Below are 27445 nucleotides of genomic sequence, written 5' to 3'. Positions count from 1 at the left end.
TCTGATACAGCATCAAATGACTTTTGTATCACCCCCTTACGCATCACAGTCAACATAAGATTTCCTTTGTGAAACTCATGTGGTATCCTCAGAAAACAATCTATTTCATTTTGCCATGTTGTCTTTTGTGTATTATGGAATGTTGCAAAAGCTTCTTACCAATTATTATAATTGTGCTCATTATAGCTGCTCTGTTAAAAACTGAGATGAATTCTCAAAGGTCGTCTTTGTTAATTGTTTGTAATGATTTACTGCAGAGTTACTATCGTTTATTGTAATGAAATTGATAAAACCATACGCCTGAAATCAATTTTTAAATTATTGCTTAAATTATTGTTTTTATTCCATACCACTTCTTTTTATTTTATTTTATAGAAAATAGCCACAGAGATAACTGGATATAATGCTCATTTCCTTCCTGTTGTAGATCTGAGACAGTTCCAAATTTCTTAATACTTGCTTCAGAATTAGTACTTAAACTCAGGCTGTCTTTGAAGTTATTTTACTTTCTGAAATAATTATGGGAATTTCTGCATTTTGTCACTTTCTGGGGATTCCTTCCCAGTGGATTTGTGTACTCTAGATTTGCCTACAACTTCTAAACAAACACCTCTAGGGTGGTGTTTCTCAAAGTGGACAGCCAGCATCACTGAACTATCAGCACCTTTGGGGTGTGCATTAGAAATCCAGATTCCTGGGCCTGCTGCAGAATTTTTGGGTGGAGCCCCAGAGCCTGCCTTTTCTACAAGCTTCTCAAAGAGCTCCATGCACCCCCAGAGTCAGAGGAGCACTTTCTAGGGTCTTGTATTTACAGCTCTCTGGCCATCAAGTATGAAGATACTGTGATTCTTTGATAAATCCCCATATTCATCTGGAGAAAAATTTGTGGTGTAAACTGGTTTCTTTACAATGACACCTTGAAATCCATGTAGGACTTAATGAGATAATGAGTTAACATCAAGATGTTCACCTTTACAATGATGCGGTGGTGATCACATGACTCAGGACACTTTGGATTGTGGTACCAAAGCCCCACTAAACTGAGTGAAGCTGATAACAGAATTTCCTGGCTATTGCATATTCAAAAAAAGAAAAAAACTCAGCAGGGTCCAGGAAGTCACATGCTGTGATTAGGAATTGTGTCTCTCTCCATCTCTGGGCTCTGTTTTCTTCCCACCCGCAGGTTCGTGTTCTAATTAATTCCTTACCCTCAGTTGCAGAGGTGCCAGTCTGAGTATCAGTGGCCCAGCTTGGGTTATGTCCCAGCCCTGAACCAAACCCTGTTTCTCTTCAGCCACATCTGGGTTGGGTGGCTAACCCTGGAAACTACCACAGGAACTGAGAGTTGGGAAACATGATTCCTCAAGAAAAACCTGAGAGCTTTTAGAGAAAAGGGTGGGAAGGATGCTGGGTAGGCAAAACCAGGAGAATTATGTTACTATGACATCAGATCATATTATAGTGGATGTGTTTAAAACTGATTTGGTCCTTAAGTAAAGTACCCCTCTACTTACATTTTTTTATATTTCAGCCCAAAATAATAATAATGGTAACTAACATTGATGGAGTGATTATTTGCCAGAACTCTTTTAAATACTTTCTATATATTTATTCATTTAATTCCTTCAACAGCACACAAAATAGATTCTATTATTAGACCCAATAATAGATAAGAACACTAAGGATATTTTAAGGTATCTTGCTCAGTGTAACATGTAAATGGTGGAGTGAATCTGCCTGAGCATCTTAACTCTATCTTTAAGTCCATCTTCTTAACCACATAATTAAATATAGAAGGGTGTTTAGTGTTTAATTTATTTTTTTTTTTTCTATTTTTTCATCTATGTCCCTTGCTATTCATACAAGCACGTGTATTCTCGTGGGAAGGATGCTGGGTAGGCAAAACCAGGAGAATTATGTTACTATGACATCAGATCATATTATAGTGGATGTGTTTAAAACTGATTTGGTCCTTAAGTAAAGTACCCCTCTACTTACATTTTTTTATATTTCAGCCCAAAATAATAATAATGGTAACTAACATTGATGGAGTGATTATTTGCCAGAACTCTTTTAAATACTTTCTATATATTTATTCATTTAATTCCTTCAACAGCACACAAAATAGATTCTATTATTAGACCCAATAATAGATAAGAACACTAAGGATATTTTAAGGTATCTTGCTCAGTGTAACATGTAAATGGTGGAGTGAATCTGCCTGAGCATCTTAACTCTATCTTTAAGTCCATCTTCTTAACCACATAATTAAATATAGAAGGGTGTTTAGTGTTTAATTTAGTGTGATCTTTCATTAATTTATTCAATAAGCATTTACTAAATTCAAAGATGAAAAAGTGGTCTTTTGCCTGAAGGGGGCGCTCACAATAACACAACCTTGCCCTAAATATTTATAAGTAAAGCTAATCCATTTTACAATAAACTGATACAATTTATAAACAAACTTATTCAGTTGGGTGTGGCAGTGAGGGGTAGATTAAGCCTAGGAGGACAATCAGACGAGGACATTCCTGGCCAAGGGCACAGCCTGTAACAAGGTGTGGGGCTTGAGAGCACACAGAGCATGCTCTGGAAAGTACTGCATAGTGTAAGGACTAAAATGTGCTTAGGAGAGCGTGACACATGACGAATCTGGACATTTAGGGCCAGGTCGTGAAGACACTGAGTGCTGTGGCAAGGGCTTTGGCAAGGTTTTTAGTTTTTATTTTCCAAATTGAATACTTTGATCAAATAGTTTTAGGCAAAAATTCAATATGTAGACAAGATATAAGGGGAGGGCCAAACCGGTTTGGCTCAGTGGATAGAGCGTCGGCCTGCGGACTGAAAGGTCCCGGGTTTGATTCCGGTCAAGGGCATGTGCCTTGTTTGCGGGCACATCTCCAGTGGGAGATGTGCAGGAGGCAGCTGGTCGATGTTTCTCTCTCATCGATGTTTCTAGCTCTCTATCCCTCTCCCTTCCTCTCTGTAACAAATCAATAAAAATCAAAAATAAAAAAGATATAAGGGGAGGTTTTTTTGGTTTTGCCTTGTTTTGTTTGTTGTGGTGGTGGTGGTTTTTTACCAGGGGCGGGAGGCTGTAACTCCTTCCCCCAACTACTGCTAGACCAATGTGGGGCCAGAAGTTAAATAGCAAAGTAACACCATGGGATTTGCCTCCTAGAAGGATGCATTTGAAGTCCTGCTTCACTGATTTTCTATTTCTGGCTTATTTACTGAATTGCTGTCGGTTAAGTTAGTGGCCAGTCTGCGTCTCTCTTTGAAGAATAAGGAAATGGCCTTCTCCCAGTAGCCTCTGGGAGAGTGTTTTGCCCATAGTTAGCAAACTCCATGAATGTTTGCTAAAACTGGACAAAAAGAAAAAAAAATCTGGGATTGTTTGGAAGAGTCAGGGTGTGAGAAAGATGCACATCAGACTTGGGTTACCTGCTTCTCCTAGGGACACCACCTCCACATAAGAGAGAGCTGGGCATATGTTTCATGACTTCATGACTCTTACCCTGGACATGTTGCTTAACCTTTCCTTCTTCCACATGTGTCAATGTGGATAATATCACTTCCCTCAGGAAGTTAGTGTGAAAAGTAAATACAGTTATTTATAAAGCATTTGAGAACAATATGTAGGACACAATGTTCAGTGCATGTTGTTATCACAGTGTCTCCTGCAGACATTTTTTATTTTTCTCTCCATGGCACTAACAATTCCCGTAGAAGACAACTTGCCATACCCCCTCCAGCTACAGGGCCTTGGCAACCGCTGTTTCCCTGCCAGGAAAATGCTTCCCTCCTCAGCCACACCACATCACACTTTTTTCTTTTTTCCCAACTGGGTAACTTCCACAAGGGTTTTAGAATTCAGCTCAAACTTGGATTTCTTGGGGCCGTCACCCCTACTGCCCCCAATTAGATCAGCTATCCATCTCTGTCACTCTTTGATTTCCATCTGTGTTCCCCACTAGACTATGGTAAGTGTCATTGTGGCAGAGCTTGAACCTGTCATGCCCATTGTTGTATTATTACATTGTTAGCATTGAGCATTGTGCCTGGGATACAAGTAGGCACTTGAATATTTGTTGAATGAATTTATTTAGCTTACGGTTAACGCATAATGCAAATCTAGGAGCTGCCTGCAGAATGTCATGGTAAAGTCACTAGTTCAGTCAATGCTGCCATGAAGAGATGTGGGCTTAGGCAACTCATTGACCTACTTTGGGTCTGTTTCCTTAGATCTGTAAAAATATAATTTGCAGGTGCATAACCCCACCTTGAGATAATTTTAGGGGATCCACACATGCTTAATTCTCATTTATAATGTGTATGTATATTTTAACATTTAATAAACTGTGATTTTAAAAGCAAACCTCACTTAAGAATAGCCTAAGCCTCATCCATCCCTGATGAGATTGGGGAATTTGAGCTGATGAGCTTTTGGATTTTGAGTTGATGCTATAATGGGTTGACACTTTTGGAGATGTTGGGATGGGAGTGAATGTATTTTACATGTGGGAAAGAAGTAAATCTTTGGGAGACAAAATGTAGACTGTGGTAGAATAAGGGCTCCCAATAATGTCCACATCTTAATCCCCAAAACTTGTGAATATGTTATTTTATATAGCAAAAATGAATTTTCAGATATGACTATATTAAGGATCTTGAGATGTAGGGATTGTCTTGATGGATCTATTATAAGGGTTACAGCAGCAATTAAAAACTAATACAAGTGACCATCAAGGACACTTTAAAAAATAATAATAAAAATAAAATAAATAAACGCAAGCAGCAAACTCTACATTATATGCCAATTTTGAAGGCACTGGAAAATGGCAACTTCTCAATTTGTACTGTCAGGTTATTCCTTTCATGTGCAGAATGTTATTCAGTATAAAGATTTCAAAACATGCTCTTTAAAAGTAATTGCTACCAAAATAAGTAAACAAAAAATAATTGTTACTTGTCTTAGGAAATGTAGATTTTTCTCTATTCTTCAAAACCAAACAAAACTCCAAATTAATAATATATTGAAGCTGATATGTGACTTTAAATTCTCCTCAAAATATTCCAATTTTGTATTCACTAAAACAACCTCCTTGTTGTCATTGATTATAATTAGAGCAAACTTATTATATAATCAAACTTATAAAATAAGTATGTATTGATTTTAAAAAGTCTAGTTTTGTTGATGCTATTTATTAGAATCTTGAATAAAATTTCTGTTGGAATAATTATTAAATTTCTCCAAATTATTTTTAAAAATTTAAAAATCACATCCTAGCCCTAGCTGGTTTGGCTTAATGGATAAAGCGTTGGCCTGTGGACTGAAGGGTCCTGGGTTCTATTCTGGTCAAGGGCACATGCTAGGGTTGCAGACTTGATCCCTAGTAGGGAGCATGCAGGAGGCAGGCAATCAATGATTCCCTCTCATCATTGATGTTTCTATCTCTCTCTCTCTCTCCTTCTCCCCTCCTCTCTGAAATCAATAAAAATATATTTTAAAAAATAACATCCTAGAAAATGTTAATAGTCCCTTCAAATTCTAATAGTAAATAATTCTTTAACAAAAAATGTCTTCAACTTCTTGTCACATTTAGTCAACAATGAAGGTGAGAATAATCGACAAGTTGACACAAATGCCTACCTAATAGCAAGGACTGCTGTGGAGAGCAGGGCAAGTGAGCAGGAGCAGCAGGGGTGTAGCCTTGTCCACACATCTGGAAGGTAGTGGCATTTATCAATCTGTACACCTCATATTTCCTTCTCAAGTTCAAACTGACCAGTCCCTGGGGCTGTTATAAGAATTACATAGTTTTGCCGAAACCGGTTTGGCTCAGTGGATAGAGCGTCGGCCTGCGGACTGAAAGGTCCCAGGTTCGATTCCGGTCAAGGGCATGAAGAATTACATAGTTTTATTCCCATTCCATGGATTGAGAACTAAATTTGGAGCAAACCATTTGTTAGAGAGCACACTAATATTAAAATGTCTTATAAAATTCGCTCTTTAAATCTTAGCCTATTTTAGGGGCTTATAATGTGTTCCCCTGTGTAATAAACATGCAACTTATCCCCATTCACAAGCAAATATTATAAATGTGTCCTAACAAGCTCCTTTATTTGGAGAACCAAAGGCAGGTTTCTCTTTAGCCCTGGATTAAGATCTCCCTGAACTCTTCTTTCATGATTAGTAGCTTTGGTTTTATCACCATGAGTGATTGCCCTTCTTCTCCCTAGGAGTTTTCAGTATGGAACTAAAAGCAGTAGCTTTGGAGTCGGACAAATCTGGCTTTGAATCTTAGCTTTAACATTTAAACATATGAATGAACTCCCTGAAACTCGTTTTCCTATTTGTAAAGTGGGATCATTAAACACATCTACTTCATGGAGCTTTTTTGAATATTAATTACGATACTCTGCACACAGCCTCTAGTACAGTGATGGCGAACCTATGACACGCGTGTCAGAGGTGACACGCGAACTCATTTTTTTGGTTGATTTTTCTTTGTTAAATGGCATTTAAATATATAAAATAAACATCAAAAATATAAGTCTTTGTTTTACTATGGTTGCAAATATCAAAAAATCTCTATATGTGACACGGCACCAGAGTTAAGTTAGGGTTTTTCAAAATGCTGACATGCCGAGCTCAAAAGGTTCGCCATCACTGCTCTAGTACGTAGTGAGTAATATATAAGTTTGGCTTTTGCTATATTTTGTCACCATGGTTGTGATTGTCATATCATCATCAGAGGTAGCTAGTGGCTTAGAAGCATCACCTGGAATCATCTGTTTCTTTGCATTTGAAAATCACCCTCTCTTCCCATAGTTTGCTATCCTCCAGGAGGCTGGGAGTATTGTCTGCAAGCAATTAGGGAGGGCCACTCCAACACACACATACTTTTAAGCCTCTACTGAGTCAATTTGTTAATGTCCCATTGGCCAAAGCAAGTCACATGGCCAAACCCAGCGACAAGGAGAAGAAATGGACTTCACCTCTTCATGAGGGAAGTTACTAAATATTATGGCCATTTTTTTCAAATTACTACAAATACTAAGCAATAACTAGATTCCTATGATCTTGAAAAAATCTTTATGTTGATAATAACGCTATGCTTAAATAAACAATCATTTCTAAGCCCTGAGAGGTGACTTAGATAGGTATTCTTATTCCCATTTACAGGTGAAAATATCTGACACTCGAAAAGTTTAAATGCCATGTCTGAATCAGCTTGGACTAGATTGGAAAGGCTTCTGATTGAAGTAATGATTCTTCCGACAGCACTGGACTTGACTCATTAAAAGACTCTTTTTTTTTAATTTGTGAGACTTTGGTAGCATTACTTTGTTTTTCCTTATGACCCAGTGGTCATTAGTTTCCCAGTGAGCTTGATCCTTGCGCTTAATTCTTAAGACATAAGAATAATCCATTTAAAAAATAGAAGATAACCTTCTCTCAAAACCGTACAATCTAATTCCAGCCTCAGTTGTTGTGTTTGTCTTTTGAAAGCATCGTAACCCATCTCCTTCAATGAGCCATATTGTGAGAGGGAGGATTGCTTGTGGAATGGTTAAATGAGTTCTTGAAGTCATAATAAGTGCCTCCCTTTCAATTTCTCTGAATGATTTACTGCTATCCTTCCCCTAGACTAGGAATCTGGATAAACAGTAGTCCTGAGGGCCTGACAAATTGCATGGTCACTTACAAGATTATGTAAGATTTATATTAAGGTTCTATTTTAGAGCTACATAGCCATGACCCACAGTGGTTCCATAATTGTACTTTGAAACAGTGCAATTTAAACCTAAAATTCAAGTTACTAACATTCCTGCTCTCCTATCCTTGATATTTATTTTTCAGTTGAGAAGATTAATAATGTCTATTTGTATTACACTTTATAGCTTTCACATACTCCATTTAATTATCACAAAAGGCTGGGATATATAGTAATACTATTATTACATTTGTATCTCATTATAGATGAGAAAATTTGGCTCCAGTAGGATAGGTTACTTTTCTGAGATCACACAGCCAGAAATGAGTGGAGCCCACACTGAACATGCCTCCCCCGTACCTGCCCACCCTCATTTTTCTGACTCAATGCATGTACTTTCTTCATAGTCACATATCCTCAGTTTACCTTTGCAAAGTGATAGAGAATGTGTTTACTTCATTCTCATTTCCAATACTATTTATTTTTTATGTAATTATAAACTGAATTAACTGTTACTTAACTATTTCATAAGTCTTATTTTCTTAATGATAGGGTAAGCTTTTAGGCACTCCCTCTATGCCTCAACCCCCACCTCTGACTCTGCCACATCATTCACTATCCTGTTAAGAACCCAGAAGGCAGGCAGCAAATACTTGTAGGAGCAGACCGACTCCTCACTAGGAATGACCGAAGCTGTCAGGCTGCAGTTGGACTGTGATTGGTATTTTACTGCCTCATGTAGTTGCCTCTTTAATCCAAGCAGCTGTCAATGCCAGGCTGCCCACAGAAATTCTCAGGTATGTTTTCTCCCCTTCTATTTAGGCCTAAAGTACATCTGCTCATCCTACCTTCACTCACAACTATTGGGCCCCACATGGCGAGTTTAAAATAGCTAATAGGCACTATGGTAGACATTCGAGGCACATTACAGGGACGTTTCAGCAAGCTGAAGGTCATCCTCTCATGAGGCCTGTGGTGAAGGTGTAGGCAGTTTTCAATAGCTGCAAGGAAGAATTTCATTGGTTGGCAAAATGCCATCTCCCCATTCAGCCTCCATCCAAACCCCTCACTTCCTTCCACCATTAAGGCCATGTGCTGCTCCTTGGCTCAGCGTCATAATCATACATTCTATTTTGAGATTAGTCTTCAACTTAGTTAAAACATATGATGTGTAGCCTGCTCAGTTCTCCTAGGTTTTCACATCTCCATTGTTTTTATTAAACTTAGTTTTGTGTGGTTAGGAAATGTCAACATGGCATCACACTCATCTTATTCTTACTAGTTCCTTTCAAGCCTCACTAATGCTGCAGTGAGTGGTTGGACCCTTTCTAGGTATTCATTCTTTCATTCTTCCATTTATTCACAGGCACTTTGCTTGGTGCTGGGGTTGTTATAAAAGGCAAAAGATTCCTGTGTTAAGAGTTATTATGGACTGATGAGGAAGAAATACTTAAATGATTAGACAGATAAATGGGGATTGCAATTCTTGTAAGTGATATAAAGGAAGAGGCACATGATTATCCACAGGGCTAGACTCAAATCAGGCAGATCAGAGAGCTTTGTGGGGGAAGGAACTCTAGAACTAAGATCTGGAGGCAGAAGAGAGCTTACAATTCTTAGTGAAGAGAGTCAAGTAGAGGGAAGTTATGACACAGAATGACCCATACCTCCAACTGGTACCAGCAAATATTGCACATGCATCAAGAAGTGTAGGGGTGGGCAAGATATATATAGTAGGGGAATTTGACATTGCCTGAGAGAATTAGGGAAGATGTCCTTGAGGAGTGTCAATTAAATTCAATGAAAAATGATGAGTAGAAATTGTGTGAAGAAGAGGAAGCGAAAGAAGACATCATTTGCAGAGTGACTCAGCAATGTAGAGAGACTGTAGGGAGGCCGAGCAGATGGAGGGGGCAAGGGAACAGATAGGGACACCATGTTAGTGGTCTTTCAGGTCATGGTAACATCTTACACTTAGGCATAATCATTCTACTGCTACATCTAAAACAGTTTTCCTGGGATAAATTTTTTTCCACCAACCTCAAAAATAAAATACTAATTGAAGGTCCAACTGATATGCACGTATCAAAATAAAATTATGAGAGAACACGGGTGGGGGGTGTCTAAAAATGACCCAAGTTGGTGGACTCCAAATTGAAGCTCAGAATGAATGAAACCGGAATGAGGACACTTACTCTGTAGGAAAGTTATCTCCTCTCACATAACTGCCGCAGTTCCCCTTTCTTCTCATGTTTAGTTTCCTGAAGGTGCGATGGGTACTCCTGCTTTGTGAACTTCCTCAGATCTAGGGAACTTACCCTCACTACCTTTCTCATCTGACTTTCATCGTCTTCAGTCAGGTACTTCAATCAAAGTAGACTTCAAAGAAAATGAACTTAAATTTAAAATATGAGTCTATGTTTTTTTCTTTTCACTTCCCTAAATCTTTCCTATACAAGATCTGATCAGTAATAGGTATTCAATGGACATAGTTCCAAGAGATCTAGAGTGAATTTTATCTCAACAGCCTACTTTGATCTTTAGCAGGTGAAGGAATGAGGTGTTTTGTTTTATATTTCTCCCCCATACCCCCCAGCTATGCCTATTTGCCATACAAACAGAATACCCCTTGGATTGTAAATGTGTTGTCTTGCAAATTTTTTCTTTGTAGTCAATCAAGAAAATCGAGTTATATAATAATTGTGCTTGTTTATCACCACAGAACAAAAAATTTAAGAAAGAAATTTATTACGTAGTTGATATAGATGGTGATGGAAAATAATTCTAAGACATGGATTTTCATGACTGAATATTTATTATTCTAATACAGGATGAAGAGGAAGAAATCAAACAAGAAATTAACATGTTGAAAAAATATTCTCACCACCGGAATATTGCTACATACTATGGTGCTTTTATCAAAAAGAACCCACCTGGCATGGATGACCAACTCTGGGTATGTAGCGCTTGCCAAATTTACTTTTCTTACATGAAGAACAACCAGGACTAAATGGTCCATTTCTCTATCCTCATGACTAAATATGATTAACGAGCTCTTCAGAAACCTTTAGCCCCATGATTTCCATAACATTGTGGTTTTAAGGTTTTCTCCCATTTCTTTGAATACCTCTCTGTCTTTTTAGTATCTCTCTCTTCTATCTCTTAATGTAGACCAACCTTAAAGCTAGTTGTTAAGTTCTCTATTGTGGGTTTTTTCCCATTAATGACTACCTACATTCAGTTTTTATTATATTTCAAGCACTGTACTGTTTTTTCTGGGTTATATAATTTATTCTGGCTCTTTGAGGTAGACATTATTATTATCATCTTCATTTTTTGGATAATGAAACTAAGATTTATAGAGAGGATAAGCAAACTTTCTCAAGATCTAAATAGCTAGAAATGGTGGAGCTGGTATCTAAACAAGCTCTACATGATAAGCTCTTCTTATCTATCACTGATGTGTGTATGACTGACATTTAAATTCTAACTATATGAGTAAAACACTTACGACCATGTCTCATACCATGTAGGTACTCTCAAAGGTTGCTTTCCTTTTCTTCTTCCCCTTGTCCACTCAGATATGTGCCCTAGTCCTGTATCTTTGACAGTCTATGAGTCAGATCTAATTGACTGTCCCTTTATTAATAAATTCAGTAATCTGACACCAAAACCACTATTCCTGTCCCTGCCCAGCCCAGATTGCTCTTCTTCTCACTTTCCTGATTTTTTCCATTGCAAGTTTTATTCTTATAATGCTTCCTTGGTTTGACCATCCTATGCCAATTCAGTGAAAGCCTAGATTTTGGAGCATCTCTCTCTCTCTCTCTCTCTCTCTCTCTCTCTCTCTCTCTCACACACACACACATCCCTCAGTTCATCGCATATATTATTCTTAGATTAATGGTTCCAAAAATACCTTTTAACTATTTATCATCTTGTTCATTTTCCAGAAATCTTAATATGTGTCTAACACACAAAATTCACTGAATTATCCAGTGCTTAATATATATCAAATTATGTATTAAACTGTCTATATCCAATTACCACTATTTCATAGATAACTTGCCACAGAACTCAGTCTTGAGTGGAAGATACGCTCTTAATTCATATGACACTTATAGTCCAGCTGAAAAGAAAAATATATACAGCGACCACAAACTGTGATCAAAAAGGATATAATGTTGGCTCAGAAAAATAAGATTTTCATTTCATTTGATGTCGAATACTACAATTGTTGAAAGTAAAAAGATCTGCTGGGAATATCCCTCCTCCCCAATAAGACCCATCTCTAAATTTAAAATAAAATGTATACTTTGAGTAAGTAAACCCACTTTGTATGACCACATTGATTATATATATATTTTATGTGAACTCTGAGTTATAGTAAGATTTAATTATGGCCTCTTAAATGTGCATTAGATGTAAATATGACAATTAAAAATATAAAAGTCATAAGAGAAAATAAATGTGACTATATAATACTAAAGCGAGACACATGAAATTGCTTATTATAAAAACACAAGAAACAAAGTAAAGATGCAAATAGCTCATTTAGAGAAAATATTCATTTCATAAATGATGAGAAAGAATTTAATAGCTTTCCAAGGAAAGAGTTTTTATAAATCAATAGGAAAAATATGAAACTACTAATAGATTGAGTTAAGAACAAGGCAGCAATTAACAAAGAAGTAGCAATTACCAATAAAGAGGTTTTAAAAATGTAACTTACTAAAAATATAAATGCAGAAGAAGATGAGAATTAGATACCATTTCTTACCCAGCAGATTGACAAAGATTTTTAAAATGAAATATCAAGAATAGACATGCACAGCCCTGTTTATGGTAATTAACATTGGTACAACTTTACTCAGGAGCAATTGGAATATATAAGATACACACACACGTCTCCCAAAGAAAGTGCTTTACTTGAAAATAACCCAGTAGGGTTGGAGATTTCCATGATGCGGCTTCCATTTCGGGCTACACCTTCAGCGCTGTGTGTTTCCATGGCGCCAACAGCAAAGCTGACCACGGAGGATTTTTGCTGGGAGAGGTGAGACAACAGGAAACCTTTAGCATCAGTGGCTCCCAAATCAGCAACACAGAGTTTCTGCAAGTCATTGAAGTCCATAACCATCAGCCTTGTTCAGAGTTTTTTAGTTTTTATGACTACGCAAGCAAAGGTAACGACCAGAGTTTGAACAGGATTCCTGAAGACCAGAGAAAGAAGGCGATCAGGTGGTACAGATTCCCTCGGAACACACAGCAGCAGATGTCATAGGAGGAGCTGGTCCTTCCTAAGCAGCTCACCTGCATCCTCCTCCTATTCAATAGCTTCATCTCCACCGCCAACAATTGCATGCATGCTCTAGAGCAGTGGTTCTCAACCTTCCTAATGCCGCGCCCCTTTAATTCAGTTCCTCATGTTGTGGTGACCCCCAACCATAAAATTATTTTCGTTGCTACTTCATAACTGTAATTTTGCTACTGTTATGAATCATAATGTAAATATCTGATATGAAGGATGTATTTTCATTGTTACAAATTGAACATAATGAAAGCATAGTGATTAATCACAGAAACAATACGTAATTATATATGTGTTTTCCGATGGTCTTAGGCGACCCCTGTGAAAGGGTCGTTCGACCCCCAAAGGGGTCACAACCCACAGGTTGAGAACCGCTGCTCTAGAGCGTGTCCTCTTCATACCAAACGGAAGGTATAATCAAAGGATATCCCTTGCTATTCCCAACCTGGGCAACACCAGCCAGCAAGCGTATAAAGCGTCTTCAGTGCCAAACGGGCCTCAGAGTCATGCCAAAGCCAGTAAAGAACGCGGCACTGACTTCCTTGACAAGCATGGAGCCATGAAGGACACCAGGGCCAGCCATCAGTGTACAGCGCTGCAGGGGAGGGCGCAGGCAGCCTGTGCAGATGTAGAAAAGAGTGCGCGAGTAGTTGAATCTTGTGAGGCGGAAGTGAACGAATGAAGAAGACAAATCACTCGGAGGAAAAAATGGAAAGGAACAAGAACGAAAGCTGCAGTAGGCGATGGTCTGCAGACAGGTGCCGCGGGAGTCTGGAGCCGGCGCTCCGCCCTCGGACGCCGTACCCGGGGTTCGCAGCTGACGGCGGAAGTACACTGGCAGATGCTGAGGTCTCTGACCCCCGCCCCTTATTCAGATTTTCAACCAAACAATCAAGAAAGTACTTGGAGCCATTCTCGCGTGGAAACACGTGTCTTTATGCCTCGACCTCAAGCCATGGGCTCCTCCTGCTTTGCCCCCAACAGTGCCCGACTGAAGTACCCTGGAGCTGGAGCGGGCCTTCCTCCTTCCCAGAGAGCCCCTGGGGACAGCGTGGAGGGGTGGGATGACTGTGACTGTGAAAATCTGATTGACCCGACAGAGCCCTCCAGTCGCGAATACTCACACTCCAGGGATTCTCGGCCCATGACTCATCCCCACGGGGAGCTCCGGGAACACTCAGGCCTCCCAGATTTAACTACACAGAAGACACTCCACTCAGCACCGTTTTATTAATCACTAATAAGAGAGTTTTTGAGGACTTAATCTGGTGAGAGAACTGCTTTCTCAGGCCCCTGGGCTCCCAAGAGAATCCTGAGCACAGAACTGTCAGGGCCTCGCATCCCCAGGGCCTCACCCGCAGACTCCGTGGGTAGGTGTCAGGACAGAATCATGAAGATAATCAAGTTGTCCTAATTCTGGTGTGATTCATGGGTATACTGGTAAATTTAGGCAGAGAAACTTGTCAACATAGTTTCTGTTCTTTAAAATAAATTGGAAATCAGAGACTAAGCACCATTAGTCTGTAAATGTTCTGTTAATCACAACTTACCTCTTGCACTATCATGCCTTGAGATTTACTTTTTCAAAGGGAAATGAGTTTGGCAGCAGCCTTCAAAGAACCTTCTTTCTATGATGAGCCAAATTCATCTTTGCCAGAAAAGACATTTTGATAATTCCAAGAAGCCTGATTGGACCAGACCGGATATACCTTTTCTTGTCTGCATGACTTTGTAAGATCCAAAGAGAGGGCTTTGTTTTAACTGTTTTCTACTAGCCTGATACGTATTGTCACTTAAAATGGTTGCCTTTCAAAACATGTAGAAGTACTAATTACCAGTAAGTAATCATCCAAACAAGTATGTCATAAAATAAGCTCCTTATTTTTCTCTTGTGGAAAAAAATAATAATAACCCAGTACTTCCACATGCAAGAATGTATCCTAAATAAATATTTGGACAACTACCTAAAGATGTATGTAAAAGTTAACCAATAGGGAATGACTTAAGTAAACTCAGTAGGGATGCTATTCAAGCAGTTAAAACGTTGTGGATCTATATTTACAAGCGAATGAGCATTAACAATTATAGTGGGATTTTTAAAGCTGTTTTTAGAAGCTTTGGTTAGATATAATGTTTTCATTTTTGTCAAAAAAGAAAGAAAAGAAAGAAATACACGTGTGCATTGACATGGCGGGGATGTCTACAATAACGTGCACTGGTGGTGTTGAAGATGTTTGTATCTCAGTAGTAATTGCAGTAATTTGATTTTTAAAACATTTTTCTTTTTCATGTCTGCTTTTTTAATCCCCTAAACTTTCTCTTAAATTCTAAAATCAGAGCCACTTCTGCTGTTCCTTCTTCTTTTTTATTGCTTTTCACTGAGCTGTCTTTGCTCCTCATGTAGACAGCTCTCTGAGGACAGGATTGTGTCTTTTGCATCTCAGCATCCCTCTAGTGCTAGGGAGGAACTGGGCTTATGATGCTGAAAAACTAGTTGTTTTGTGAATGAATGTGACATTATTGGTACAAAATTGGTTACTATTATTACTATTATTGGTATAAACCTGAGTGCTACAGGTACTTTTGAGAGTTCAAAATATCATGCAGATTCACCAGGATCTCATAAGATGGCACAAGTTGGATAAACTGCAGAGACAAGTGGGGAATAATAGAGATTTAAATGCGGTCTGTAGAAAAGTTATTTTTGTTTGATCAGGACTACAGTTCCAAATTAAAAGAAAGCATTAATGTAGCTTTGGAGCCACATCCCAGCTTATCACCTGAGGTAGCACAAGTATTTCTAGGTGAGTCATACCTAACTGTGAATGATGATCATTTCTTTTGTGAGATGGTTTTCTTGTTAGGTTGAACTATTAAAATGTGGGTATTTATTTACAGACTAGAAGCCCAGTGCATGAAATTCATGCATGGATAGGGTCCCTAGTGGCTGCCAGCTGCTGGCTGGGACCTCCCTTCCCCTGGCTGCCTGCCGCTGCTGGCTGGGGCAGAGCCAGGCTGGCCAGGGGGAGGGGCCATGGGCAGTTGGCCAGCTGGCCCCGCCCCTGGTCAAACTCCCGGTCGAACTCCCAGTTGAGGGGACAATTTGCATATTAGGCTTTTATTATATAGGACTAGTGGCCCAGTGCACAAAATTCGTGCACGTTAAAAGGGAATTAATTAGAGGCAATATTTTAATATTGCTATTTGCCCTTTCTCTATAATAGAAGTGTCAGAGATGAAAGAAAATTAGCAAAATGCATATGAAAATCTTTCTCTTGTCAGAGTCTGGGGCATGCCACGGGAATCAGAGTCAAGTCCCTGCCAACCCACGTAAGCCTCAGACCTAGCCGGCCACACCCCCATCAAGCCCCGCCAGGTGGAGGGGCGCGGCCTCAGGTTGCCTGGCCTGGCGTGGGGGGGAGGGCGCGGCCTGAGGTCCCCCATCAAGCCCTGCCAGGTGGTGGGCATGGCATGAGGTCCCCCAGCCTGGCTCTGGGGCGGGGGATGCAGCCTGTGGTCCCCTTCCCCCGCCCAGCGCCACGCAGCTTCAGGTCCCTGCTGATTGCTCATTAAGGCTCTTTACAGGAACTCGGCCTCTGCTGTGGACACAGCCATCTTGTGTTACAAAATCCCTGCCTCCGCTGTGGGTGCAGCCATCTTGTTATGGCGTGACAGTCAATTTGCATATTCCCTCTTTATTAGATAGGCTTGTTGGTTGAGAGAAGAGGAGGAATGGTCAAGCAGTGCTTGACTGGTTCTTACCTTTTTCCTAATGCTGAGATTTTCTAAACTGGAAAGAAAATTGGTTGTCATTTATTTTGCTGGGTCTCAGTCAAGTTCATTGGCTTTCCCAGGTTTCAAAGCCCATTAATGGATGGATGCAGCACACGAATGAATGCAGGCATCCCGAAACGTGAAGATTTAGCTTGGCCTGAAGTTCTGTGAAAGGCACTGAACTTTTTTTCTTTTTGTCATGAGCAAAATCTGCATTCCGTTTTCAGATTGGAACTGGAGAAAGCAGGAAGCCTGTCTGCTTCCACATGACACAAATGGGAGGTTGTATACTCTGGAAATGAGTCGCCGCCCAATTGTTCTCACTTTAGTCAATTGCTCTTCCCCTGGAGATGGCTGTGGTTATTCGGAACCAAGAGCCTGCAAGTGTATGTGTTCGTTTATTCATTCGCCATGAATAATTAATTAATTAATTAATTAACTAATCCACTCATTTATTTTTTCAACAAATATATACATATCAAAGACTTGCTAGCTGCAAGGCATTCTTCTGGGGACTTAGGATATATCAGTGAACAAAACTGAAGAAAGCCCCGACTTTCATACAGTTTACTAGCACATTCTTGAAACAGACCACAAACAATAAACTGAATGTGCAAGAACACTGTAGAGAATGCTGAAAGCTAAAAGTTTCTGGAATAGCAGAACAATGTTAACGGGAATGCAGGTAGGATTGCAGTGGGAAGTACAGTGGCCAGGTAGGCCCTGTGGGGTTAACCCAAGGAAAGGCATTCCATCCAGTCCTGGTGTTTTCCAGGAGTTGCAAGGAGGCCAGTGTGACTGGAAGATGTGGGAGATGAGACCTGAGGCCAGATCGTGCAGAGCCTTAAGGCCATTGGAAAGACATCAGCTTTTCCTCTGAGAAAGGGAGGGGGTGCATTGGATGCTTTTGAAGGTGGAGGGATGGGATCTGATCCACAGAGTGAAGGGGTCCCTCTGGTGGCTGGGTCCAGACTAGAATGAATGGGCACCCCACTCCCCCAGTAGAAGTAGGAAGACCAGTTAGGAGACTGTTTTAGCAATCCCCTTCCTGAAGTTGGCAAAAGGCCATCAGTGAGTGCTGATCATTTCCAAAACCAGGTCACATGGAAGGGAACCCTCCTTTCACATTTCATTTTCCTACCTGTAATTAAGTGCAGGTGGCAAAATGTGGCAGATATATACCCAACATTCTGCTTGAAAGACAGAGGACCCAGCATTTGTCAGATTTGTGCGTGGGCATAGGATTGTTCTGATCATCCCCACTAGCTTCTGTGTCCCTGGGGATAAAATAACACAGCTATGAAATGCCTCATGAGGGCAAGAGCATCATTTCTTTTTCTAATTCTTCTTCTTCTATTTGATGACAAACTAAGGAGACACTTGGAAAAGTAAAGGCAAAAAAGAAACATAATAATTGGGAAATTTATACCAGATTACAATATTGGTGGGAACTTGGTTATAGAATATAATAGCGTGTATTTATTCCAAGGCCTCTGACTCACTACGTTTGGGCCATTTTGTGTTAATAATAACAATGTCAGGTCAAATTTGTCATCTGCTTATCACGTGCGAAAGTGCTACATTTGTTTGCATTGTCCTATTATTTCATTAGATTTTTACAACCATTCTACAAATTAGATATTATCATTGTCGCTACTTTACAGATGAGGAAATTCGGCTCAGAGAAGTTGAGAAACTTGCCCAAATTCAGCTAGTGTGATAAAGCCAGTTTGCCCCTGAACTCTACACTCTTCTTCTTTTCATTGTAAAAAATAGTTTCCATCTCAAATGTTGGTGTTCCAAATAGGATTGAAGCTTTGTGTTTAAATAAGTTCATTTCAGCCCTAACCGGTTTGGCTCAGTGGATAGAGCGTCAGCCTGCGGACTCAAGGGTCCCAGGTTCGATTCCAGTCAAGGGCATGTACCTTGGTTGCGGGCACATCCCCAGTAGGGAGTGTGCAGGAGGCAGCTGGTCGATGTTTCTCTCTCATCGATGTTTCTAACTCTCTATCCCTCTCCCTTCCTCTGTGTAAAAAATCAGTAAAATATATTAAAATAAATAAATAAATAAGTTCATTTCAACATCACCATTCATCAGTTTCTCCAGCATTCAAAGCTGCTCATAAGACTGGTAGGATATACATTTCAAAAAGTACATTAAACCTCTTGGGAATGTTTTTAGCAAATAATTGCAAAGGTCACAGATAGCTGACTCTTTAGGCTAATGGCTTTCTGTTAGAACTACATTTATATAAAATATTACTATGGATTATATAGAGACATAGCCTGTCACAACCAAAAGAGCAGCACTTTCTAAGATGTATCCCCAGAAGTCAGACTATAGAAAATATTTCCCAGCTACTTTGTCTGCCGTGGCTGGAAGACAGAGGTTTGCACATGACCCACCAGCCAATATAGTTTCAGGTGTCTGATTGAATTATAATCGGTGCGAATTCTATCAGTCTTGTCGTAGAGATAAACTCTTGTTTAGTACCAGCTCTTTGTGGAAATACAACTGCTTCTGATAATGGCCAAGTAATTCTCCCTTATCAACTGCTTAGGGCCTGATCCGGAAATCAAAAAAGAGAGCTCTTTCAATAAAGATTCCCATCTCTGGGAAACAAGGCGAGCTCTGACACACGGCACTGCCGGCTCGTTCTCCGCGCTGGCTCGGGGATGGGAGGCTCACCATGCTGCTGCAGGCCATTCAGACCCTGGGAGTGAGTAGGAAAGTCAGTCTAGTAAACACAATTTCTAATTTCTGTAAAATTAGAAAGTGAAATCACATGTTATTTGTTGTCTCTTTTGATAACCACCACAGGGCTAGAATATGTCATAAAAGGAAATAAATTTCTGATTAGCTTTCCAAATGTAGTGTGGTCGAGTAAAGTAGATTATTGTATTGAAATGACTCAATAAGTCATTCATTAGATTGTAATAGTGTTGGCTTGCGGAGGTAAGAGTTAAGAAATTAGACCGTATGCATTTTAGGGACAAACTTTCTAGCAGGTGCCTGGAACCTTGCCTGGAATCTAGGACCTGGATTCAAACCTGACATTTGGGTCTCTGGCATTTATTTATTTCCCTTATAAAAGTGATAACTTTGGGGCCTGGCTGGTGTTGCTCAGTGGTTGAGTGTTGACCCATGAATCAGGAGCTCACGGTTCAATTCCTGGTCAGGGCACATGCCCAGATTTCAGGCTTGATCCCCAGTAGGGGGTGTGCAGGAGGCAGCCAATCAATGATTCTCTCTCATCATGGATGTGTCTATCTTTCTCTCTCTCTCCCTTCCTCTCCCTAATATCAATAAAAACATATTTTTTATAAAAGTGAAAACTTTGGACTAGATCTGAGTTTTAAAACTGGCAACCTGGAGGCTAAATGCTGTCCAGGTAAATATGTTTAGCTCAGTTCACATAAGGTGATGTTTGTGTAATTATACCAACACTAGAAAAAAAATGAACAGTTTCACACAAAAGTCTGTATTCCTTAAAAGATCTTGGGCCTAAGATCCCCAATAGCAGCAGTATGGCAGAGCCGTATAACAGTTGTGCAGAGGGCACATGCCCGCTCTAGTTCACACCAGGGCCCCATCACTCCCTGTTGTCTGGCATGCATGCTCAACTTCATGCATTTGCATTACTCATCCATGCCTGTACAAGGTCAGATGGGAATGAGATACTGAAATGAACTAAGACATGATGTCATTCAACCACCAATGAGGGGAACTTTCTAGTATCTGCAGTGGTGTTGACCACAGCTCCCAGACCTACATCTGTAATAGTTTGGATTGCATTGCTGTAGCATCTTGGCTTGGCAAAAATCATGTCCACCAACATTTTGGTTGTTTTAAGATTTAAATGTAAAGTGTCGCAGATATGACAATTAAAAATTCAACCACCTGTTGCTGAGTCCTTTGAACAGCTAATTAAAATTTCTCTTTTCTATGCATCAGAAATGAGGCTTTCATCTGGGCTGGGTGGGGTGGCGGTGAGGGGCCATTGTTTTAATCAGTATCTGTCACTTTTATAATGAAACATGCCTTTCTTTCATGTGTAAAAGCTAGGTCACTTGCCTGGAGAAGTGATTGAATCTTACTGTTGGTGAGCATAACATTTTAGAAGGCTGAACTTGGTAAATATAGGATTTCCTAAAATAATAGAAGGTTGAGTATAAACAGTCTCCCAGACACAGAGCTGCCCCACTGCATGACCTATAGAGACAAAATATAAGTTACTTAGATACAAACACAGAGCTAAAGCTAAGCTTAATTTAATACCTTGCCACTGGGCTTGAGTTCAGCTTTTATAGAGTCATTGTTTTATGAATTAATGGGTGATTCTGTGACAAGAATGTGAAAATGATTTCTTCTTTTATCCCAATGAATTTCATTTGAACTGTACTTAAACTGCTCTTCACCTAAAAGGAAGACCTTATGGGTGTCCAAAGTTATTCTGCTAATAGTCTATACAACCCTCTTCATTTTCTAGATTAATTTTGAGTCCAAGTCTATGGTCTTACTTATATTGTGCTTCTCAAAATCCTCAACAACCAAGTTGCTTAGTCCTAAATCCTCTAAGGCCAGCATATTTTCTCTTTTTCTATTTTTAACTCGTCTGAAAACTTGTACCCACATCCCCACCTCAAGTTCTTCTATTTGAGTGTAACACTTTGTGAGGCCGAGTTGTAAATTTCTTACAATTTCCGGTTAGTTTCTATGATTGAGTTGGTGGTCCAGATGGACATGTAGTGATTTTAGCCTAACAGGAAAATTCTCTAGAATATCTTGCATGCCTACTGACAAATGTAGCACCAAATACCAAACACATAAAGTAGCTAACTTCCCTCAATCCTTGAATGCTGCCATGCTGACTCTGAGATGGGTATCTCCTTAGACACGGGTGTCTTGAGAGCATTTCCAGGGATCTGTGCTTCGGGCTGCCTTCTGGTTACTAAAAATACCAGTTGGCTCAGTATATTCAAACTGCCATTGTCATTCTCAAGGTACAAAATTGTTCATTATCAAGAACATTTATTGACCAAGTTTGGGACTTCATATCCTTGGGTCTCTCTCTCTCTCTCTCTCTCTCTCTCTCTCTCTCTCTCTGGAAGACTTAGCATTTGTAGTTTAAGCTTTCTCTTTTCAAGTCTAAAAATACAATCCAGGAGCCAAAGGAGTTTGGGTTGTTCCACACCCCACCCCGCCCCAAGGCATGCTGCTTTAAAAATGAATGCAAAAAGCCGGTTAGGTTGCTTTTCCAAATTTGAAATTCCCCACAGTGTTACTTTATGTTTATATTAGTTGATTGAAATGATAAATGTATACCTACCAATTTTGGTACTTTTTTATACACATATTTTATATTGTTAAACTTAAACCACCTTTAGTGAATGAAGCTCATTGTTTAACAAAGTACTGAGTTTGGGTTTTGTTTACACCTTCATAAATCATGCACATGAGCTCTGTGGCTATTTCCAGCCACACATAATAAAAATATCCTATGCCTTGCTGATGTTTCTGGACCTTCTAGGCCAATAGGATGATTCTTTGCAGAGTTGTGAATTCTTGGAAGTTTATCTTTCCTATCCTTTTCTTAGGGTGTCTCTTCAAGGTCTTGGTGCAAACTTCTCTCATTTTAGGCAGATCCTCATCTTCCTGCTCCCTCCTCTTCCTCATGCCCGCCTCCTGCCCCTCCTTTTACTATAAAAGAGAAGGGGTCTGTTAGCAGGTGGGTGACATTTGGGAGGAATGGGTTCCTGTCAAGGTAATTCTGGGCTAGTGCCTGCAGTTTTAAAATAGCTTAAAGCTTTATTTCTTATTATAGGAACTTAAAAGCAATTAACTAGCAAGTGAGTGAATACCGGAGGGACCCTAGAAATCATCCGGAGCCTCTCAGGCTGGGTGAGGAGGTGAGCTCAGGGGCTCAGACAGTGCTTCTGAAACTCCTCCTGGCATCAGCTAAGGCCAAAGACCCTTTCCTTAAATACTGTCTGGGAGGGAAAAGCACAGGAGGGCACAGTAAGCACCCCTCTTCCCCCACAACCTCTAAAAGAAAACATCTTGTTCCTCAAAAAATAAGACAACGGACAAAAATATGTGAAAAGCAGCCATGCAAATGGTGAAATCTATGTTAGAACTGTGTTTTTTAAATTAACCATTTTAATTTAGATAGAAATAACTCCCCATGTCCAATAATTCAAGCAACCCTTTCCCTATTAATTGAGTTGCACTACACGATGCTGCTGTTTTAAATGCCCCCCCCCGAATCTCACTGTTCCAGGCCCAAACCTAACCCCCATCCCCATTGTACCTGAGCACAGTTCTGTCCTCACCTTCAACTTAACCTTCTTTCTTTCGTCCCAAGTGACACACATGTGAATTTCATTTTCTGATCCAGTAGTGTAGGTAGTGTGGAGTGAGGATTTTAAGATCCCACCACCACTGTCTCCCAATCTTCTAAATAAAAAGATCCAGCCAGGCCGTGGTGGCTCAGTGGTTGAGCGTCAACCTGTGAGCCAGGAGGTCACCGTCCGATTCCCAGAGCCTCTTACACTGGGTGAGAGGAGGCAGCCAACCAATGATTCTCTCTCATCACTGATGTTTCTATCTCTCCCTCCCTCTCCCTTTCTCTCTGAAATCAATAAAAATATATAATTTTAAAAACGATCTAATGTCCTGGAATGGACAACTGTGTCTTCTTGCTGTGTGGTACAAGCTTGAAAAACGACAGGTGTCCTTGGTGCTCTTTCATTAACAGAAGCTTTAGAAACACAGATCCAATGCCCTTCATAAGCACTGTTTAGCCATTTCTTCACCAACCAAGGGAAGTGGATCTTGGGAAGCTATCAATGCTATCTTCTAAGTTGGAAACTTTTTAATACATATAAATGCCAAAAAAGTAGAAAAATGATAAATATAGTTTAAGATTTCTGGTTGCTAGGAAGTTTCTATTCATTGACACAACTAATGTTCACATCAAACCATTGAGGTTGATGCTTTTATGTTGTGTTTTATAGTGATGGTGGTGGGGTGCTAAGCCCAGGTTGGTTAGAGAGCATGCCCAAGGTTAGTAGCTGTACTTGAGAGAGCACCATGCTTTCAACCCTGCTCTAGTTATTTAGTGAGTATACAGATGAGGCTGCAGACCATACCTAAGCTTTATTTCCAAATAAATCATGAAAAGGGAATTGAGGAGAAGGAGAATTAATGAAACAACAGGTGAACATCACTTAGCCCAGTACGTAGCACATGGTAGATTCTCAGTAAATGTAAGCAAGTATTGTTACTCCGGTGTCAACTATTTAAGAACTTTCTTTCAGGAAGAATCTTAATGATCCATTATTTCTTGCTTGTGACATATGAATTTATTGACTTACCGCTGCTGGCTTGGCATGTTGAGTCCCGTGTCTCTTTATTACAGTGATGAGGTTACTTGTGGTGAGGGAGAGTCCCTGCTGTGTGGTGGCAGTAATTACCAGTGTAGCTGTGTGGCTATAGGAACTGATTGCTAGCAAATGCCGGTTTCTTTCATTCTCTTCCTTAAAAAAAAATCCTATTACATAATTTAACAATCATTTTGTCCCATAGTGAGATAAAAAGAATTTAGCAGCCTTCAGCTGGAGCTGAATGGAGAAGCAAATTATAGAAATCACTGACATTAGTGCCTGGCTAGAGCAGGATTGTTTCCTACAGAATATTTGAAAGTATTTGGTCCAATCAAATTTTAAGGGACTGGAGTCACTGGCTTTCCCCTCCTTTCCTTGGGAACTATAATTACATGGCCTAATAGAGCTCAGTGGTAGGACATTTTCTCCAGCTGATACAGGAGCAATGGATGCATCACGGGTGGTCTGGTCACTGTGTTTTTTAAAATGGGATTTGGAAAAGAGGCACAAACATGTTTTGCTCACTTGAGAAAATATATTCTTTTCTTTCTACCCGAGGACTTTGCTTGGGTCCATCTTGCTGCCATTCAACATGGTATGCTACATAATGGGATTTCTAAAAACTTCGTGAAGAACCCTTAAAATACACAGAAGTGTTCAGAACAGTATAATGTACACCCATGTGCCCCAAACTAACCCTAATAACCATTCATCAGTGGCCAATCTTGCCCCATCTACTTCCTCCTTTCTACTATTATTTTGAAACAGATCTTCTCATTATATCTTTTTTTTTAAATTCTGGTAAAATACACACAGCATAAAATTCACCTTTTAACCATCTTAAAATGTATAACTCGCTAGCATTAAGTACACAATGTTGTGCAACCATCACCTCTACCTAGTTCCAGAACCTTTGTTATCACCAAGGAAACTGTACCCATTAAGTGGAAACTCCCTTTCTTCCCTCCCTCTGGTGACTGGCAACAACCACTAATCTGCTTTCTGTCTCTATGGATTTGCTTATTCTAGACATTTCATATAAATGAATTTGTGCAATATATAGCCTTTTTTGGTCTGGCTTTATTTAATTAGCATAATATTTTCAAGATTCATCTGTGTTGTGTCATGCATTAGAACTTCATTTGTTTTCATAGCTGAATAATATTCTATGGTATGGATATACCACATTTTTTTTATTCACCTGATGATGGACATTTTGGTATTTCCACCTTTGGTCTGTTGTGAATAGTGCTGCTTTGAACATTTTTGCTTGAACAGCTGTTTTCAATTCTTTGGGGTATATATCTAAAAGTGGAATTGCTAGATCATATGGTAATTCTATGTTTAATCTATTGAGGAACCATCAAACTGTGCTGTGATTGTACCATTTTAAATTTCCTCCAACAGTGTATGAGGCTTATAGTTTCTCCAGATCCTTGCCATCACTTGTTATATTCTACTTGATTTTTTTAAAGTACAGCCATCCTAGTGTGAAGTGGTATGTCATTGTGGTTCTAACTTGTATTTTCCTAATAACTGTCAATGTTGAACATCTTCTCATGTGATTGTTAGTCATTATATATCTTCTTTGCAGAAATGTCTATTCAAACCTTTTGCCCATTTAAAAATTGTGTTGTTACCTTGCCAGTGTGGATCAATGTTTGAGTGTCAACCTATCAACTAGGAGGTCACAGATTCCCGGCCAGGGCACCCTGTGGGCTCTTTCCCCAGGGTGTGGTGTGCAGGAGGCAGCTGATCAATGATTCTATCTCATCAGTGATGTTTCTGTCTCTCTCTCCCTCTCCCTTCCTCTCTGAAATCAATAAAAATATATTTAAAAAATAATAATACTAAAATAAAATTGTGGTGTTTATGTTTTTATTGTTGAGTTGTAAGTTATTTATAGTTCTGGATAGTTGACCTTACTAGATATGACTTGCAAATATTTTTTTTATTCTGTAGGCTGTCTTTTCATTCTCTTGATAGTGTCATTTGATGCACAAAGTTTTTAATTTTGATGAAATCCAAGTTATCTATATTTTGTTTTGTTGTTTGTGTCTTTGTTGTCATCACTAAGAAACCATTGCCAAATCCAGGGTCATGAAGATTTATCCCTATGTTCTCTCTAAGAATTTTATAGTATTAGCTCTTATATTTAGGTCTTTGGTCCGTTTTGAGATAATTTTTGTATGTGGTGTGAGGTAGGGGTTCAACATTATTCTTTTATATGTGTATATCCAATTGTCTTAGTATCATTTATAGAAGAGACTGTCATTATATCATATTATTTTATCTGTAGAATGTTTCTCTAAAAGTAAGAACTTTTTTTACATAAACACAGTACCATTGTCACACTTACAAAATTATTAACCTCATTTCTAATAGCTAATCTGTAGATTGTCTCAAAAATTTTAATAACTTTAAAAAATTAGTATCTAAGTAAGTTGCATCCATTGGTATATCTTTTGAGATGTTTTTAAATTTATAGATTTCCCCTCCATCCTTTTCTTTCCCTTCCTGCAATTTATTTGTTGAAGTAATTGGTTCATTTTCCCTGTGGAGTTTCCTATTCTAGGTTTTGATGATTGTGTCCCCAGGATGTAACATGTTTCTCAGTCCTCTGAATTTACTGTAAATTGGTAGTTGGAACTAGAAACTTCATCAGATTCCGTTTTGGGGGACTTTTTTGTTTGTTTATTTGTTTGGTTGGTTGGATGGTTGGTTTTGGTTTGGACAAGACTACTCTTAGGTGATGTATTATTCTAATCAAAAGGAAAATCAGAGCTGGTTATTTCTTATTTTTTTATGTTAACAGCCATTGATGATCGGTTCCTAAATCCATTAGCTTATTAGAGGTTGTGTAATAGTGATGTTCTACTTGTTTTCTTCATTTATTAGATAAAATACCTGATTTTTATGAAGACAAGTTTTATCTCTTTTATTATTTAACTAGAGGCCCAGTGTGTGAAATTCTTGCATGGGTAGGGTCCCTAGGCTTAGCCGGTGATCAAGGCCAATCTGCAAGGTGACTGGCAGTGCAATCGGGGGGCCCCCTCTGGCACCCGCCTTGGCTGGCCTGGGGCCTGCAGGCTAGGAGCAGCTCCCGCAATGAGCATCTGCCCCCTGTTGGTTAGTGTGCATCATAGCGCCTGGTCTTTCCACTGGTCATTCTGCCATTTGGTCACTTTGATTATTAGGCTTTTATTATATACTAGAGGCCCGGGGGACAAAAAATTTTGCACCCGGGGGGGGG

At 39.4% G+C, this 27445-nt stretch overlaps 1 protein-coding gene across 9 annotated transcripts in view; it reads left to right on the top strand.

Moving 5' to 3' along the window:
- TNIK (TRAF2 and NCK interacting kinase) overlaps positions 1-27445 on the top strand; it is a 349621-nt gene that overhangs the window by 194933 nt on the left and 127243 nt on the right. For all 9 annotated transcript variants that reach the window (XM_005886580.2, XM_005886579.2, XM_005886584.2 and 6 more), the window contains one exon: positions 10552-10677. In XM_005886580.2, the coding sequence (XP_005886642.1) occupies positions 10552-10677 (126 nt within the window). The remainder of the gene's footprint in view (positions 1-10551; positions 10678-27445) is intronic.

The sequence above is a fragment of the Myotis brandtii genome, unplaced genomic scaffold (assembly GCF_000412655.1).
Source record: "Myotis brandtii unplaced genomic scaffold, ASM41265v1 scaffold99, whole genome shotgun sequence".
In the NCBI taxonomy this organism is placed as follows: domain Eukaryota; kingdom Metazoa; phylum Chordata; class Mammalia; order Chiroptera; family Vespertilionidae; genus Myotis; species Myotis brandtii.
This window is presented reverse-complemented; position numbering and strand designations above follow the sequence as displayed.